Below are 19,276 nucleotides of genomic sequence, written 5' to 3'. Positions count from 1 at the left end.
GAATGAGAACAATTCAAAATAATATTTTTATTCAACATGAATTAAAACATTTCTGTTCAAATGATACACGAACAGACATTGATACCAGTGACAATAACATAACAGTCAAAACAGGGAGACATTTTGTCAACATGGGGTGGGTAAGCAAAGCATGACACACAGGAAACCATGCAAATGTTTGCAGAATGAAAGATGATAAAAGAGTATGTGTTGGGTGGTAGGAATAAATGCTCGATGGACATGTTTTGTCAGGGTTCTATATTATATGTAAATGAGAGGTAGAAATATGTAAACTATATCATGGGACCTTTCAGACACTAAAACTGATTAAAATAACATAAATATCTGAAACCAATTCAAAATTTCACGTAGGTAAAAATGGGAAACTCACTCGCTGCTGGGTCGGTCAAATAGCTGTAGCGCTTACGCAAAGCTAAGGAGGCAAAGGTATGACGTCGCTCTGGCTTTTCAGTCTGAAACAAACAAAAAAGAACAAAAGATGCTTCAACATAAAAATGAAGTAAAATGTGCTTGAAACTAACAGAAATAAGTCTAAATATTTTTGTTAACTTGTTAATTTAGAAGTTATAGTGCAAGGAAATAAACCTGCTTTTTTAGTCTGCCAGTGCATGCTGTTAGTACTTGCACAGGGAGGCACTACAGTTATGTGTCTTCAAAAAACTGTAAACGATATATGATTTGCATGTAATCCCTGCACTAGTAATTGGTGCAACTTACAGTTAAGTATGGTATATTGAATAAATTTCTTCTCATCTTCACATCATGGTAAATCTTAAAACGTCAATAATAATAACTGTGTCAGTGTTGGTATCAATAGGTTCTCCAAATGTTCATATTTAACAAATATGCATTTCATGATTTAAAATCTAATCTGATGCCAATTTTTAGTGTAAAAGCAATTACTAGTGTGAAATGTAGCCTTTGTAAAGAGTTGGGTAACTCACAAAAGTGAGTGCAGTGTGTTTATTCTTTGCAGACAAACAGCCTAAGTTTTTGAAACTATGACTACAGTTTTTTGCAAATCCTAATGAACTTGTTTGCCGAACCTTAACTATTCCAATATCACACTGTTGTTGAAATAAATGTTTATTGTTGGAATCCTCTTCCATAAATGTTTTGCCATGCAATGGAGAGAGTTAGTACTATTGTTACAGAAAAGCCAAGGAAAAGGACAAAAAATACGAGAAACCCCAATACAAAAAAACAACGACTAAGGCTACGTCCACACGTACACGGGTATTTTTGAAAACTGAGATTTTTCTATGCGTTTGCACCTTTCGTCCACATGTAAACTGCGTTTTCGGTCACTGAAAACAGAGATTTTTAAAAACGCCTGCCAGGGTGGATATTTTCGAAAACTCAGTTTTTGCATTTACGTGTGGACGAGGAAAACGGAGAAAACGCAGCGTCAAAAGGTGTGCGCCTTTTTTGATGTCACACTGTGCGCCACGTTATTGTTTCGGTGAAATGAATTTCTACAATGGGGGAGAGAGACTGTTACTGTTAATTTTACTCTCTGCAGTGTTTAAATGCTTACACATACACACACAGTTATTGTCCCTCCACACATACGACTCGGTTCTGCTTCTATGCCCCAGCCGAGGCTTCTAGACTTCTGATTGGCCAACATTTCTACACGGTTAGGAATATATCGCCACCTGTTGCTTTGGCATGTTCCTAGCAGCGTTTTCCTTCATTTTTTCATTTACGTGTGGACGGGATTATTTTATAAAATGAAAACGGAAAATCTCCGTTTTCAAAAATGCCCGTGTACGTGTGGACGTAGCCTAAGTGGACAAATAATAAAAGTTAGGGTTACATGTCTGGCTGACAAAATATACCAAAGTCTCTATATGTTTATAGTAATGACGAAGTCCTGTTTAACATGTATGGAAAATAAGATAGTGATGAAAAACAAGCCGAGATGTTATACAGCAACTGGCTCCACTGGACTTGGGATGGAGACAACGATAAATAAATCCTTGCAGATTAAAATAATTGCCATTTCCACTCATGCACTGCAGGGTCAGGATTGACACGGCTGTGTAAAAACGTGCACTCAGAAGCATCTTCCACATTTAGGTACAGAACTGAGGTAAGGTATTTGCAAAACGCATATTTACAACGTTCTCTGCGGTAAAGCCAACAGAAAGGACGACAAAGAAGAAGCGGCTTTGTGTGATGATGAAGAATTTGTTTACCTCATCATCAGGATCAGACTCCATATCCTGTGGTATTCCAAGATGCATTGCAGGAGAGGAGAGAGATGACACAATGGAGAGCAGGGAAGTTATAGTGAGCGGGAAGTGAAAATAAAACTCAGGGGATGAAAATGGAGCAGCAAAAACAACAAAAAGCATCAAAAATCTATGGGATTAATAAATACACACAGCAAAATAAACAAAAGCAAAAGCAAAGGAAATACAGTTTCTTGTGATCAATCAACACCACAACAAACAAACAAACAAAGTATTGTTTTGTTGGTTTTTTTGGCATAATTTTTATGTACCCACAGAGAGCCAGGCACTAAAGCAAAGCATGATGTGCATGTGTGGCTGCAATGTGTACGTTGTGGGGTCTTATGACTGGCACAGGCTTTAACATTAATAAAAGACACAAGGAGCAGGCAGTCACTTCTAGACCAGGTGAGCTTCAAAGATTTTTCTCTTGGTCTCGGGAGGACAGTTTTTGCTGTTCTTCAACTGGTTCATTTACATGTAGATGATATGACGTGGCCTAAAAGAATCAACAGTTTAATCATGGAAATCGTACCTTCTTGTGGGTTGGCAGTGTGATATTCAAATTGCATATGGCAGTCTGTGGAAGGCCTTTTGTGGTTTTTGGCTCTCTCAGGAAGGAGAGGCGCCCACATGGTTCTTGGCCCATGTCTCTGATCTGCAGAAGACAGTAAACACTTGTTCAACACAACCTAATGTCAATAAAAAAAAATGCATTTCTTCTTAATTCCAGGAGTAATTATCATTGCACCTTAACCTAGGGCTGTGCGATATGACCAAAATCTCATATCCCGATATTAAGACATCTATCGTCCGATAACGATATAAATCACAAAAATGTAACATTTTCTGTAAATTCTGTGAATCTCGGGCAGCTCGACTTGCGTGAAGTGTTTCCAGCTGGGCGTCGTGTACCTGGAGTCGAGTGTTTTAACCGATGCATGAAACTATACATTTTAGACATAAGTTGTAACGGCCGCCGTTTTCTTTGTGAGTATTTATTACACGGCGTGCTGCGGGGAAAAGCCTGTTCTAACGTTTGAGTCTAAGGTTTATTTTTTAGCACCTGACGGCTCTTTTTTGCTTCTCATCCGTAAACACTCTGCATCTTTCACGTGATTCTGTTTATTTTGAAAAGTCTCAACAGGATCTTGAGCTTTATTGTGAAAGGTTTATGTGGAACCAGCGGACACGCGGTGGTTTTACCGTCGTTGTTGCTAACGACAACGCATAAAAACAAACGCTTGTCTGTCCGTAGTGTGGTTATATTAAATGTAAGAGAAAGAGAGAACTTTAAGAAATGAATATAGCCACTACAGTGACCATCAAAACGATGAAAAAAATATTGCAGTAAACAGTTTATTTTGCAACACCACGAAACAAACGATAGCGTAAAATGAAACGATAGACGTTTTTATATCGTCATCCGATATATATCGTTATATCGAACAGCCCTATCTCAACCTATTGCAGTGTTTTTATATACAAGTAAAGATATAACAGGGAAAAATATAATCCACTTATAAGCATGTACATGTACATAAGCATGTGCAGAACATGAGATAATTAATGCAGACTCAAGGAAAGGAGAGTTGTTTCTGAAATGCACCTGTATAAAGGAGGCTACAGTAAATGCTAACAGAGAGTGTGACAGGAAGAACACATCCTATACCTTTACGTTGAAAGGAAGTCTGTTTTCCTTGAAGGAGAAGAAGTTAAATACCAGCTGCTGCCCGCTTTTGGCAAGAGGGGAAAGATTGCCATAACAATCCACGTAGATCGGTTTGCCCTCAAGAACCTACAGAAATCCATTATCCAAAAATATGGAATCACAGCACATTGTTTTATTTTATCTGTCAGTGCAGTTTTTATTAGACTCTCTTACTGCAGAACATTTGTTTGCATCCCACCTCAATATCTTTGCTGCGGGCCACCTCCTCAAAGTTCTCCTGCTGCTCGAGGGTCTTGTCCACTTTGTCGTCCGTCATGCAGAAACAGCGCAGCCGAGCCTCAACAGGATCATTCATCTTGGCGAACACCACAAATTTGGCCAGGTACGGCACGCAGATCAGCTCCCGGTATAACTGAGACGCTAGACTCACCGTCTCAGGAATCTGGTGACAGTCTGCGAGCCAAAACCTGAGGGAGAAAGATCCGAGACAACACAAAAAGTAAATAAATAAAGCAATTTTGTATGAATCTTCTCACAGGTGTATAACAGTCATTCTAAATAATAATCTAAGTGATCAAACAAATGTGGCTATTTCTCTGAAGGATGCAAAAAGACACATGACATTTGTGCAGTAATCCAATTATAGAGTACCAAAGGGTGCTCTGTTAGTATCAGGCTACACACTCACCACATGATTTAAATCAAGTTAGGATAGAAAATCATGACTTTGCGTAATGTAACTGAAAGGTTCACTTGCTGAGGTCAGTTTAACAGCATATCTCAACAATCTGTGGTTTACTGACTTTGCACCACACAGTTAAATGTGTAACTGAGTGTAACTCTATCAGAGGGGAACTCGGGATTCTGTCAACTAACTGGTTGCATTTTTGAGCTTTTATCTCGTGGTATATTTGGGCATTCACTGCCAACTTCTGCAAATACACTGTCAATATTTTGAAGCTCACAATAATGTTTTCTGGAAGAGAGTTAAACTCTCTTGGGTTACTTGTTGGGACTTCCACTGAGGTGAGACTAGACCTTCAACTAACTGCTTTTATTATCAACGTCTCCAGAAAAAATAAAATATACACTGATATTTGATATTGATAAATATACACTGAACCAACCATACTTTAACCTACTACCTTTATTATTGATACATCTAGTCATTATTATTTATTATTAATAAAGAAAGTTACACCTGTTTCTAGGGCTCAATGAACTATATTCTCCCTCCAAAAATGTAACAGTTTCACTCCATAATTAGTCCAATTAATCAAAATTTAGTAATTTTCTTAATACTTTGCCATCCAAAATAATCTGATCATTCAAGTCAGAGGTATAACATGGGCGCCATTTGTTTGTCTGTTTGTCAGCAAGATCATTTCATGACAATTGACTGTATACATCGGTATATTTATATATGCAGTGGTCCAGTTCTGATTTGACGTGTGTATAACATACAAGTGTGTCTCACCTGGCCGAAACATTTGTGGTGAAGGAAACGCAGTCAGTTACAAAGGACAGTGGTGTGGTTCCTGTGATGTCCTCCCACTGCGCAGGGGAGGTTCCTCCTGCATTAAAAACAGGGACAAAAATTTAGCTCACTGCCTTTTCAGCATGGGCAGCTTTTAGCTTACGTAATCGCTGTTCTTTTATCTTCTTAGCTCTGCAGTTTTTACTATCATAGTAGAACTGATGAGACTATTCGACTCATAATGATTTGTACAGTGCTGTGCAAAAGTCTTAAGCTACTCCTTATGTTTATTATTTCATTTTGTATATATTCCTCGAAAAATGGAAAATAGGTGTACTGACATGTGAAAACATAAATGGAAACAAAGTAGATAAGGCAAAAACAGAGTTTTCACAATTCTAATAAGCTTGAAAGTCAGTATTTGTTATGACCACCTTTATTCTTCTTTAATTAGCTTTCAGGAAAATCCTTGAAGGACATTCAAAGCTCTTCGTTGGATGCTGGCTGCTCTTTGTTCCAATAATCACAGACTGCTTCAACAATGTTGTGGTCCTGGCTCTGGGGAGACCCATCCATGACTGAGAGGGTTCCACTGTGTGTTTGTCTAATCAGGTGCATGATTTTACTGCATTGGTGATGTGTTTGAGATCAATCTCATGCTCCCAAAAAGATGGTATCGCATAGTGTATCTTTCTGCAATCATAATTCCAACAATTTTGACAGGATTCCCAACACCACTGGCTGAAATACAGCCCCAATCCATGACAAAGCCTCCACTAGGTTTTACAAATAGCCATAAACACTCACTGTTGAATCTCTCTCCTCATTTTGTCTGTACATATTGAGTGCTGTGAATGAGTGCTTGACATTTTTTAGGCCTGCCAAGTGCCTTTTCTCTACTTAAATGATTCATATTTAGGGCAGTGTTAAGTGGCTTGACAAACACAACACATCCTCAGAAAATGCCAAGGTAAACGGACTGGACTGAAAACTAATTAAAATATAGCCAATTTCCAAAGAAAAACTTCAAAATTGAGAATTGTTGCTCAAGACACTTTAAAAAAAAGTCTGTTTTTTGGAAGCAAAACAGAATTGATGATGGGTGGCTCAAGACTTTTGCACAGTGCTATATAATAGTAAAAACATTTTAAAACAAAAATAAGAAATGTAATGACTGCAAAAAAAAAAAAAAAAATGTAATGACTGTCAAGATATCTTTTAAGGATACTTGGAAATAAATGTTAATTCTGCAAAAGCTGTTTGCATAGAGGTACCACAAGAGTATTGTCATGCTCTACTAATCCACAGGTCGGCTTGCCTGTGATGCTGCAGAGGAGACGCAGGCAGGGTGCCGATTCGCCTCGATGGCCGATGGGATGGCCTTCTGCCGATCTAGGTGGGACAGGGATCGTCATAGTGATCGGCTTGTGGAATTTTCTTCTCCTCGGCTCTACAGTGACAATGGGGCTGAAGGTGGCTCTGTTGCCAAGGATTGCCCTCACCATGTCATCTGGCACAGGCTGGGCCTAAACAGAAACCCAGGAAGATGTACAGAAAAAATATTTGGCCATTAAATTCTGATCACTGCCAAGTCAGGCAATTTTAAAATATTCTAACAAATTAAGGGATCTAAGCAGTTAAAATGAATGGTAAAGTAAAGAAACAAATCAGTGCACCGTCATCATACAGACCAAACTTAAGTGGGCATTAGGAGTCCTACTGTACCTGCAGGCCAACACGGATCTTCTTGGTGAGAGCTCCTGGGGGGAATGAGGCCTGGACCATGGGAACAGTACTGCTAGAAAGTACCCCTCCATCAGGACCCATATGATTAGATTCCTGCTTAATCCGCGACACCACAGCAAAATACTGTGGAAAATCTCCAGTGACGATGCGGCAAATACGCTTCTTCTCCAACTCGGCAGGACTATCCATCTCTGCAAGATAAGAAGAAGAATTTCACACAAACACATACATATATATTTAGATATATGTTTGTGTGTGTGTACTTATGCACTCATAAACAGATATTTGCAACAGATATGCAGTATATCTGTTTGTGTAATTTCCATTTGTAGTTTGAGTTGATCAATGGTATTTCTGCAGGCTTTGTCAGCTTACAGGTAATCAGCCCATAAAAAAGCAAAAATAGGACTGGGCTGAAATGCACCAAATCGTCTAATGATCATTAGATTTTTATGAGCTCTTTCAATTAATCTCCATTTGTAAACAAAGACAAGAACGCAGAAAGTTTTATGCCGTAGTAATCAGATGATAGCTGTTCACTGTACATGGAACTCAATGCATCCAAAAGCAATTTGCTTTTCAAATAAATAGCTATCCATCTTCTGCTCATCCACTTCCGGGTTCTGTCATAGGTTGAGAGGCAGGCAAGACCAAGGACAGGCTAACACAGACAGACAGAAAGCCATTCACACTCACATTCATGCCTACATCCAATTTAGAATCACCAATTAACCTAACCCCACTAACTGCATGTCTTGAGACTCCAGGAGGAAGCCAGAGTACCCAGAGAGAACCCATGCAGAACATGCAAACTCCACACAAAAAAGCCCAACGATGGTTGATAAAATGTGGACCACACCAAATAACCTTCCTGTTACCTTCATCCATTCCAGAAAGCAGCTCTGTGAGGTCTTCTGGTCTAGTGTCAGACTGGTGCTCCTTCCACGTGTCACCATTATCACTCCTCAACACAATCAACTCCCTCTCTTTCCCCCGCATTGAACCAAAATGAGGGATCTCCACAATCACAGGACTTTGAGGAAACAGAGCATAAGAATCTTCGTTAAATTGGTGCACAATCTAAGAAAGAAAGAAGAAAAAACCTTTGATTTGCCTCCTAGCCTACTACAAAAAAACCCAAAACCTACCCAAGGAACTGAGCCCCAGCAGGTCCGACCTCCACCAATCGACTGACCAGCCCCTCACCCTCTACCATGGGTGGAGGATAGGCCAGTTTGTGTCTTTTAGCCAGGCGACAAGTAATACGTGTGGGTGCCGTGCATTTCCTGGGAGGGATGATGATGCGCATGCCATTGTGGCGGCTGCCCCTCATGGAACCACCACGGGCATCCACCATGAAACTGACCAAGAACCTGCCAGATGAAGAAGAACATTTCAGAGTAGGAAACAAAACAACGACAAAAGAGAAAGACAGACTAAAGCTACGGACACAAGTGGGGAGGACGATTCCCATGCTGTGATCACCGTACACCAAAATAAAGTGAAGGAAAAGACAGAAAGTAACAAAAACAGAGAAAGAGGAAGAGACAGGACGATAGAGAGGAGAAAAACGATGCTTTGAGTTCTGAAACTTGGCTGTTCTCACCTTCACCTGCCTCAGTTTAGGGAATTAAACACTGCGTGAAACTAAACTGGTTGCTAATGAAGTTGTAGAAAGTTTAGTTTCCAGGACTGAGGCTGTAAGTGAGCATGTGCCAAAGATTCAGCCCCTGTAAAGCAGCATTAAGTGGTCAAATATTAAACACCAGCACTAATGTTTCAACTTGGGTCGATACGATCGGTATTCTTCAAATCAAGAGCACGTTGTGGCGTCCCACGAATACACCAAATTACACAAATAAGAAGACGGAGTAAGTTTTGGGTAGGCATACAAACCTGCCTGTGCAGCTTTAATTTAAAGCCACACATTGAATTTTCTCCCCATAAGTGTTGCTTGCTAAGCATGTTGCAAACAGTAAAATCCCTGTATATTTTGGCAGAAGACTAAGTTGTTATTTTTTATGTGTAATGAGAGCGTAAGGAATAGCACAATAAAGAAGGAGTCCCAAACATGTCGACTACAAACTTCTAAGATCTAAGCAGTGCAAATGAAACACCAGACCACACAGATGACAAAGGCACAGACGGGAGAGGGAAGAGACAGTGACGAGATGAGAGGGAGACAGAGGTGGAGGAGCGAGTGACATCACTGCGCCATCATGGGTGAGAGCAGCAAACTCAGTCATCACCTGGAGTCATACTGAGGGAGCGGGGAGGAGAAGCTGCAAAATAAACACATGGGAGACAATGCAGGAGGCAAACCCCCAGAACCTAGTTTTAGTAGCAGTTCCATAATCACTGGTGGGATCTCTAATGACTACTCGAGATGAAAGAAGACTAAAAAGGTGAAAAAACAAGGGATGCAGTAAAAATAAGGACAAAAAAATGAGGACAAAATGACAATGAACACAGTAATATTTAAATAAACAGGCACGCTTAGAAGGTAAAATAATGTGTCATAAATAGAAAGAAAGATCCAAAACTTAAAATGACAGATCCCACTATTTAAATTCTCAGTAACACCAAAGATATTTTCAGTTATGTGCAAGTTCTGTGCAAAGACAGCACGCTCTATTCTGAGCAGATCTTAACACTTTATGATGTCGTATATTCAAAGTATGTAAAAGACGCATCAGTTTATCTAAGTGAAACACATGAGCCACTGTACCATGAGCTCACAAAGTATGCGGTTTGTTTCCGTAATGATAAAAATAGAATGACGGCAGTGAACGTGGGGGAACTCATCGGCCATGTCTCTGGTTTTATGGTACAACGCGAGAGTTTTAGAGGGTGAAGTGTGTCTTGTTGCTTTAATGTAATGTGTACAGTAGCAGCACTGCAGAAATCCCACAGCCCTGCACCTTGTCTGCATCAGTGCTGCAGAGTTTGCTGAATATTGACTCTTTGGGGGAGAGCAAAAGACAGTAAAACATTTGCGTGCAGTAAGCATATAAAATGTGTGATTTCTGCAAATAGTTATATGAATGCACATGCAGTATGCGTGTCGTTTCACATGTACTGTAAGTGTATGCATGCTGGGAAACATCTTCCCAGGCTGGATGAGAGTGCAGCTGTTCTTACCCAGAGTGAATTGGACTAGACACAGTGTTGTGGCTGTGATCCATAGTGTCAGGAGTCCAGCTGTAGCGTCTCATACACTCCGAACTGTAATCTCTGGTCACAGCAAGGTGCTGGTTGAGGAAGATCCAAAGACACGGTAAAGAGCACAGAAAGTAAAGAATGGATTAAGAAGAAAAAGGATGACAAAGAAAACTGACAGCAGATTTGCAAAACTGACTAATGGATCCAGACAAAAGGAACAAGGTGCAAGATGACAAAAAGTGAACAAATTATCACTCACTGCAATGATAGATATGAGCTGATTACATTTACAGCTTCTATTTCACCAATGTTTTCCATCACTGTCCATGGTCTTACAACAGCCAGGACAAAAAGGCACTTGAGGTGCATAAATAAAAGATGATACTATATAATTATGATGACTGAGAAACTTGAAACTAAAGATCAGCTTTAATAAAAGAAGAAGGATGTGAGCACTGAATCTTGGAACTCTCGTACACTGAAAGGAGCATGGGAATGACTTATGGCAAAGACCCAAAACAAACAAATATACAGAAAAGTAAAACTTGAGAGAAATGGAAGCTGAACCACTGCGGATGAAAAATAACAAAACCGACGAATGAGTCAGACATCCAACGACATTTATACCTTATTGAGTGGGTCAACCAAGTAGGAAATGTCTTTACAGACACTCTGAAGCTTAGGGAAGAAGAAAAACAGTTCAGCAGTCACATTATAGGTACTAGATGGCCCACACAAATTAATTTATGGTGCCGTGCTTCACTGCAGGATTTGTGCTCCACTGAGGAAAACGATTTTAACCCCTTGAATACCTTGATTTTGATTCTAGCATCTACATTCACTAGGTGACTGTAACTGAAACTTCACTCATCTAAAGGCAGATAATTCAAAGCAAACATAATCTCATATACATAATATTTACAGGTTAATACAGCACCAATTTACCAGGAAGCTCTCTGACATAAGACAGAGTAAAGTAGTGTTGTTAAATAGTCAAATGATTTCCAAAACATCTGCTTTTATAATTCAAGACAACTACAAAATATCGTTACGTTTTGTTTGGGATCTTGGGTGATGCTGAAAGAAATATTAACAATAATTTCAGGAAAAGAGTTACAGGTTCTTTTATTGCTACAGACCAACATAAACAACGTAATGACAGATGAGCGCTGCAGAGCACTGCAGTTTTCCCTCAGGAAGCTGGAGGTGGGGGGCTCAAAGCTCTTGGGTTTGAATAAAGCTTTCATCAAGGTGCTATATGCTCACTCTCAGCACTTCGGGAAAAGCAGGCATGGCATTAACACTTCTTCTGTTATGACCCTTGTGCAAGATGAATGAAGCTACTCTGATTCTGCCTTTAATCTATCCAATTTGTGTTTTAATCAGGAAAGACAACAATTACAACAAAAACCAAAGAAGAAAATGTGGATAGAAGGTGACAGAAGGCTGGGAAATAGTGTCGAAAGAAAGGAAACTTACCGTGTCTTTTGTAGGAGCCAGAATCTCTTCAATCATCATACTGTCTCGTGCAAAGGAGCTCCGGTTGAGCGTGTTGGACCTATCCGAACTGAAGGAGCGGAGGCTACATGTTACCATGCAACCCAGTGCCGCGGGCAACAACAAGTGACGGGCAGGGGGACACGGCATAAAACAAAAAGCAAGGAATCCATTACTACATGTAACCTCCAGGGGTTTCACTTACTGGACAGAGAGTCCAAAAGTAATATGGGGAAAATAGAGAAGCAGAAGAGTCTGCATTTGAACAGGGATAAGATATTGCAGCACATTATTCAGAGATGGAAATGAGAGTGAGGTCAGTTTTTTGCATTAAGAGATAGAGGGAAAGAGGAAGAGGAGAAGTAGGCGGCCTGAAAGGAAAAAAGACAGCTCTGTCTATACGTCTGTCATGAGCACTAGTGTAACTACGTCTGCCTGAATGATGACGTATGACAGAATAGCAGACTGTACTTATATGCACCTGGTTGGCAGATAAGAGCTTAAAGTGTTCAATTCTGTGCAGACGTCATCAATGACAGGAAAGGGAACAAGATTCACTCAAAGATATTTCAACTGTTAAATCCGACTCAAGCTCAAAGGCTCACCTTCCTTCATTCTAAGATTAGCTGACCTAGACCTGTTTCAAAGGAGCAAAATACAAGAAGGGAAGCAGGTCTTTTCTATCTATCTTGCTGCAGTCTGCTTTATGGCTGTGTGTGGTGATGTGTGCCTATTTTTGTTGCCTCTTCGGCTCAGTGCAGTGCTGCAGATTCATTTCGGGCTTCTTTCTTGTGCTCCTTTTACAGCGATTTGATCATTGCAGAAGATGTGAAATATTCATTTGATGTGCGGTGACTAAACGCTTACCTAAAATATATATTTTTGTGTGTGTGCGAAGAAGCACTTAAATATCATACGTGAAAGGTGCGCTGTTGTTGTTGTTGTTGTTGTTTGTGTAGGATACGCAGCTTCAGCTGTGAACAAAGCTGAAAACTCTGCCTTCGTTTCTCAGAGGGCATACTGTATGTGTGTATTGATGCGCCGTGCGTGAGTGCAAAAGGGGGAGAGTGGGTGAGTGAGGGGGAGAAAATGCAGAGCTCAGCGTGTTTGAGTGGGCACGCTATTCAGCACAGAGAGAAGCCCTTTATTCAGCAGAGCCTGCCTACCCCGGCATCGAAGTTACCAAGCAACTCTGTACGGGCTGAATGGACTCGCTGGCAAGGCAGCGCCGCACTATCCCCCCCTCTACTCTGTTCTCACCCCGACCATGTTTGTTTTTTACAGCTTCCTCCTCTTTCTCATTCTGCCTACCCTACTCCCCCCAAAAACATCAGCGCTTCTTCTTTTCCTTCTGTGTTTTCATTCTTGCTCATTCCCTTTTATGTCCTCCCTGTAGTCAGCTTTTCATTTCTGCGTGTCATCCTTCTCCATAATGATCTCCTTCTCTCTCTCTGCTTTCTCATTTCCTGAGTCACGATGCTTTAACAATACTGTGAAGTTTATCAGTTCATCCACTCAACTAAAGACTTTTTCAACTTTGCCTCTATCCCTCTGCTTTCCTCTAATCAATCAGCCCCTGCTCTAACACCTCCTTTCCTCTTTCCACTCCATTCATTTTTTTGGGTGGTCACTCATAAAATCTACTTCAAATTTTCAATCTAGCATGTCAAAGTATGAACCATCCCTGGGTCGAAGGGATTTTTGTGGACTCAGAGATGCAACTGTAGGCAACTGAGTCATAGTATATCCATGTGAGTACTGCTGTGTTCGAATGCAAAGTTTCCATCTCTGCAAACCAGAATTGAACAGCAGGAATCATGCCGAATACTTGTGGGACACCTCCAATTATGTCAACAAATTATTATTCCAATGATGTGTCCGATCCCTGGAAGTTACACTCAGAGACACTCCAAAAAAATATAAGGTGCCACATAAGAAGAAGCCACGTCAAAACATTAGTAGATTACTCCACACAACTCAAAACTGAAAGACGGCTCCGCAAAACAGCTGCTTATATTTTCTTATGTCCAGCAAAACTGTCTCTTTTGCACACCTACATCAAAACAATAGACACAGATTTCACTAAGAGGTATGAGTTAAAAAGTGGAGGGATGATGGTGATGATCTAAAAATACAACACGTAACAGCAAATGGGTCAAAGACGCTACCACGAACAGAGAAACAGCAACACTGGATGACACCAATGTCCAATGAATGACTGGTGGTTTGAGTTAGAGGTCTTATGAGTGTTGGATTGGGGTTAAAAAGTAGTTCACAGGGTCACAGGGAAGAGACACCATTCACAGATCTTTTACCTACTACTACTGGTACCACAACTACTACTCTTTTCTTACCTGATTCTAGGGCTATGAGAGACAGGATGCAAGAAAACAAGAAAAAAAGAACAAAATAGCACAGTGAAAAGCAAAGCATTTTGAAGACGTTCAAGCGTGATGTGACATTGATGCTGTGCTTTTGGTGGCACGCTACGACAAGGTTGAGCGAATTTTTCCCGTTTTACATGAGAAGGTGTTTGCGTGTATCCAGCCCACTCAAAAAGCAGACCATGCAATGTCAATGTCATAAATGAAAAGGTAAGGGAAAGAAAAGAACTTGCTCAGCATCACACATTCACTGATCAATACATTATTTTATACATTTTCGCACTCCTGCAAAAACAGTCCGCTTAACAAAGTGTATATGCAATGTATGTATATGTATATGCAGATTTTAGTATATGTATCTGTAGTTTGCAGAGGAAGAAAGTACTATGGAAACTATGGAAGGACTTGATCATTTGTAAGGAGAAGTCAGTGTAATAATAATGTAATAAAACGCTGAAATAGAAAGGTGAGCACAGCTTTTAAGCTTGCATGTGCTCCTCACTGTATCATTGTACAAAATAGTTCTTTCAAACTAACATTTTGCGTAATTCAACGTATTATCTCTCTGTCAAAACTTTTTCCAGGATCAGCCCATCAAAACAAAGTCGCTCACGTGGAATCCCTCCAGTGTTTCCCTTGTTTGCCTTGCCCTGCTGATGTTAGCAGCTTCCTGTCACAGTCAGCGTGTCGTTGTTTTTATCAATCCAGCCATCACAGTGCCATCTGCCATATGTCAGTGCGGTTACAATACACACTGTGGGGCTGCACAACACACCACCGGAGTGTTTTCATTGGCGCCTGCCATTTTTCCACGACATCCTTTGTCCACTGTGTGAAAGTGTAGCTACACCGACACGCAGCTGTTCGCCCAGAGCATCAAAGGTATCAAAGCTTGCTAGCTCTTTGTACGTTTTTTTTTTTTGCCCGGGTTTCAAACAGGGTCACACAAAACGCTGAATCATTTAGTCAGGTTGAATCATTAGATGGCAACTTCCCAGCTGCACTTTCTGGTGACTTCCATTATGCAGTGTTATTGTGTGTGAGCCTATATGTGTTTATGTTGCATATGTATGCATGTGTGTGTGTGCTCGGTGGAGAGGGCTGTGCATTATACTGACTATTCAAGAGCAACAAGAACAATATATGTCATATCAGCTATGGCATTATAAATCTGTGGATTTAGAGTGACCACTGCAAATATCGCAAAGATGATGTCACACTGAAGTACATCAATAGTTTTAATGTGCATATATATAAAAATGGCAGGTGCCTACCTGGCTGAGCGGGCTCCTATGCTGAAACCCATGTACCCCTCATGAGGGAGAGAGTCATCCCCCAACTCTTTGAGGTCCTGAGGCCGCAGGTATTTGTCTGTATCCCCAGTCATTGCATCCTCACCTAGTGAAGGGACGAAATCAGAAAACCCTCCTGTTAACTTCAAAAGCAAATCAGGGCAAGAGAGACGATGCGGCACCCAGCAAAGAAAAACAAGCCGACACCAGCCTCTCTTTTATTTGATTAGACTACTTAGAGAGGGCCTTGGCTAATTATCAGCATCCCTCTGCCGTTAAATCAACCCAGACTATCTCACTGCAACTTTTCTGTCTTTCAGTCTATTCTTTTCATTTGTGGCACACCAACAACATGAAGCTGGAGCACTCAGCAGCGGCTATGCTGGACTTTAGAGGTGAGACTGTAATATTAAAAGAGAAAGAGGCAGCAGCAAAGACACTTTGCGGTATATCTAGAGCTCTCCTGTAAAATCAAACGCAGCTCGTTTCAGAAGACTCAAAGCAGAAGGTTTTATAGCTACCAAAGCCTCAGCACAATAAGCAAAGAATAAGGAGAAAGTGCAGAACCGCACCGCACCTCGATCGGCGGACCGGTGGACGATGACACGCCGGTCAATGAAGCCGCCGGGGCGGCTACAGTGTTTCCCCTTCTCCCTCATGTCCGGCTCTGTCCTGCCTGCAACACTCTGCTCCTTCACCGCAGCCCCTCCCCCTACCTTCAATACTGCCGCACTCCGATCACACACCACCACCAGTGTCAAGCAAGAAGACAAGGGATGGCAGCGTTTCCGGTGTCAGATTTCAAAATAAAACCAGTGGTGGAAGGGTTATAAATGAAATTATCTTTAGTCAAAACTAAAGACAAAGAAAAAAATTAAACCTCTTTACTCCCTATGTTTACACTTCATAAATTACAATTATAATGTTCATTAGCTACGCTTACAAAGAATACTGTGAACATGTTCTCTCAAGTGAAGCAAGGAAATTGATAAAAGATGCAAGATTTTCGAAGACATATCGCAATATTTTAATTATACTAAAGAAATATTTTTAACTAATAAATAATCTCTGTGTATTTAGTATAATTTTGAAGTCTTGTGCACCTTAATTTTAAAACACTGGGACAGAGAAATATCCATTATAATATCGCTTCCTGTCTGTTTCCAAAGCTCAATAAAAATGAAAGCGAAATATGCATATCTTATGATGTGGATGTAGCATATGAAGTATTATTGAACGCATAACGATATCTTTTATTGTTGTGGGCGAGCGGATAATCCAACTTCCTGCGTTTCACAGATATTCCTGTCTGACTTCACAGACCTGGAAAGGGATCGACTGCTCGCTGTTAGAATCAAGTGTGGCAGTCCCATTCAAGCTCAGTTATTCCACCACTTACACCCCCAACACTGACACACACACACAAACACCCTCCTGTTCTAGCCTATATTTTAAAGCATATTCTGAATCCCCCCGCCCAAAAAACAAACAAAAAAACAAAGCCTGCCTTTTCCGTCCCTCTAAGAAGAAGAAAAAACAAAAACTGTTCACAAATATAAAAAGGATGTTGATTATAGTTCACACAATAAAAACTACGTAAAATCAGTAAAAACGGAAAAAATAATAACCACATGTTATAGTGACAATTTCACATTGGCGCTCAGTAACTCTCACTTTCTTACTTTCTGTCTCTCGATCAATCCTCTGTGGCTTAGTAATTGCACCGGCTATTGAAACTTCTTTTAAACCCCCCGAGCGACTTACCTTTGTCCAGCGCAGCCATATCGATTACAGCTCTGTTCGTGTTTCGGCGGTAATGTCTGTTTCTCTAAAACGCCACAAAACGCCCACGGTGTAAAAACTGCAGAAAGTTTAAGACTATCAAGAAGTCCATTCAATGCTTCTGGTGCTGGTGGAAAAAGCTGCCCTCTCGTCACCTCAAACACTTAACTCCACTCCAACCAACTTGCGTGTTTCTTGCCCGTGCGCACATCCCTGCTGCTTTCGTTGCGGAAATAATGTAGATTAGAACCTCTCCAAGTTTTGCGTCTCCTTGTTGCACAAAAAGGACACGAGGAAACATAAAACAGCCTAAGTCTAAGCCACCTGACATCGGTGGCCACACCGGGGTTAAATCTCTTGCAGGCGGCTCAAAAAAAAGCTCATCTCATTGGATTTAAAGCGAGAGAGGTGCGTCTCTGGCTCAGCAGCATCCACAACAAACTCCAGTTGAAGAGTGTCAACAGGGGCCGCGGTGGAAGTGTTTACCGCTCTGTGGAGAGCACAGTCAGCTGACAGGTCGTTTGAGCAAATGCCTGGGAACGTCAGCATTTGAAAACTTTCACTGAGGTTTTATTCTTCCTCTGTGATGGAAATCCTAGAGGGAGTTTGGCTGTGTGTCAAAGTGGGAGTGGGGCTACAATAATGACGAAATAACCACATAATTTTGCAATTTTTAATCTCTTGAGCAACATTTCTCTGTCTAGCTCTTCTGTCTCTGTGTTGCACACAGTGACTACAACTTGCACAAGAGTAAGAGAATGCAAGAAAAGCAGCAACGGTTAACTGCAGTAATGAAACTATTTCAGGCCAATGCCATAGGAATTATAGAAATCTATACTATGACGCTAACAGAGAAAATTAAAGATTTAAGTTATTCTCTATAGATTAGTGGCTGTAGTCATGTATAGAAGTCATAAGGCAGGTCACAATAACACACAAGAAAACACACACACACAACAGCAACCACGGGGAGCTGTTAGAGTCACTCCAGCCTGCTGCTTAATAGGATTGGCTTCCCTCATGTAGGATTAAAACAAGTTGAAGAAACTCTTCACTTACTCCTGCTACTTCTTTAACACACACCCACATAGAGCAAAACAACAGCATCCTATAGAAAATGAAGGAGTGCAGACCTGAATACAACTGCTGTCTGAAGCCAGTCTGGTGGTGCTATTGGGCAAAGTGATTATCAAGGCCACAGAAGTACAACGCTGATGAAATACATGCATGGTATAAACCGTTTATGTGGGGGACATTAAGTCATGGGCACTATATTTCCTATGTGAGGATCTTCAGAACAAACTCATCTCCTAAAACCTGATATGCGTGTATACTTGTTGATTCTAGCTGTATCGCCTCACACAGAAACTCCACACCCCTTGACCAACATCCCCCGAGCAACAGCCTGTGAACGAGCTCATCAATTTTGCAAGAATCTTGGCTGTGTAGTTCCAAAACAAAGGACAGAGGACTGAGTGGACGGTCCTCTGTACCATAAACTTGGCAGAACATTGGCCTGCAGTCCTGAAGCAGCTACTCTGCTGCAAACTATGAAACTTGAATTTTACATACATTGAAAAATGATTTGACACGATGTAGGCCGGCCTCTTCATATTCCAACTGTGCATTTTGATGTGTGTCACGTTGATTTTGCTTTCATTTTTCCACAGCTACACAATTTTGTGTCAAATAAAATGGCTACAGCTGGACTTTATTGTTTGTGATTAAAGACTAAGGAAAGATAATAAATACAATAAAACAGTATATATGCACAACCCATGGAGCCATAACAACATAATAACTAAAGAATAACCACAGCATTTGGTTTGAGTGGACAGTGTGTATTCTAGTCAGTGAGTAAGTTCCTTTGAAAACGTTCCCATTACCATGAACAGCAAAGCAGAACAGCAGTACAGCAAAGGCGACACTGTTAGTTCTAGGCAAGGCAGCTCTGTTGTATTAAAGGAAAAGAAGCAAAAAATAGAAGAGAGGATTCAAACCGATAC

At 40.8% G+C, this 19,276-nt stretch overlaps 1 protein-coding gene across 32 annotated transcripts in view; it reads right to left on the bottom strand.

Moving 5' to 3' along the window:
* The window catches only part of LOC146375088 (ankyrin-3-like), a 116,777-nt gene that overhangs the window by 20,715 nt on the left and 76,786 nt on the right, over positions 1–19,276 (bottom strand). For 14 of the 32 annotated variants that reach the window (XR_014801921.1, XM_084948165.1, XM_084948179.1 and 11 more), the window contains 16 exons: positions 15,471–15,594; positions 14,167–14,178; positions 11,795–11,897; positions 10,943–10,993; positions 10,295–10,404; positions 9,403–9,435; positions 8,302–8,526; positions 8,032–8,186; positions 7,133–7,344; positions 6,726–6,933; positions 5,408–5,504; positions 4,169–4,397; positions 3,931–4,056; positions 2,794–2,916; positions 2,223–2,249; positions 392–473 (listed from right to left, as the gene is read on the bottom strand). Coding sequence is in view for 31 of the 32 variants with exons in the window: in XM_084948165.1 (XP_084804291.1) it covers positions 392–473; positions 2,223–2,249; positions 2,794–2,916; positions 3,931–4,056; positions 4,169–4,397; positions 5,408–5,504; positions 6,726–6,933; positions 7,133–7,344; positions 8,032–8,186; positions 8,302–8,526; positions 9,403–9,435; positions 10,295–10,404; positions 10,943–10,993; positions 11,795–11,897; positions 14,167–14,178; positions 15,471–15,594 (1,917 nt within the window). In the remaining variant the exon portion in view is untranslated. The other 18 variants (XM_084948184.1, XM_084948160.1, XM_084948156.1 and 15 more) reach the window with 15 other exon arrangements.

This window comes from Perissodus microlepis, chromosome 13 (assembly GCF_051167445.1).
Source record: "Perissodus microlepis isolate ML-2025 ecotype Zambia chromosome 13, ASM5116744v1, whole genome shotgun sequence".
Lineage (NCBI taxonomy): Eukaryota > Metazoa > Chordata > Actinopteri > Cichliformes > Cichlidae > Perissodus > Perissodus microlepis.
Note: the sequence above shows the minus strand (reverse complement) of the source record. Positions and strands in the feature narration are given on the sequence as shown.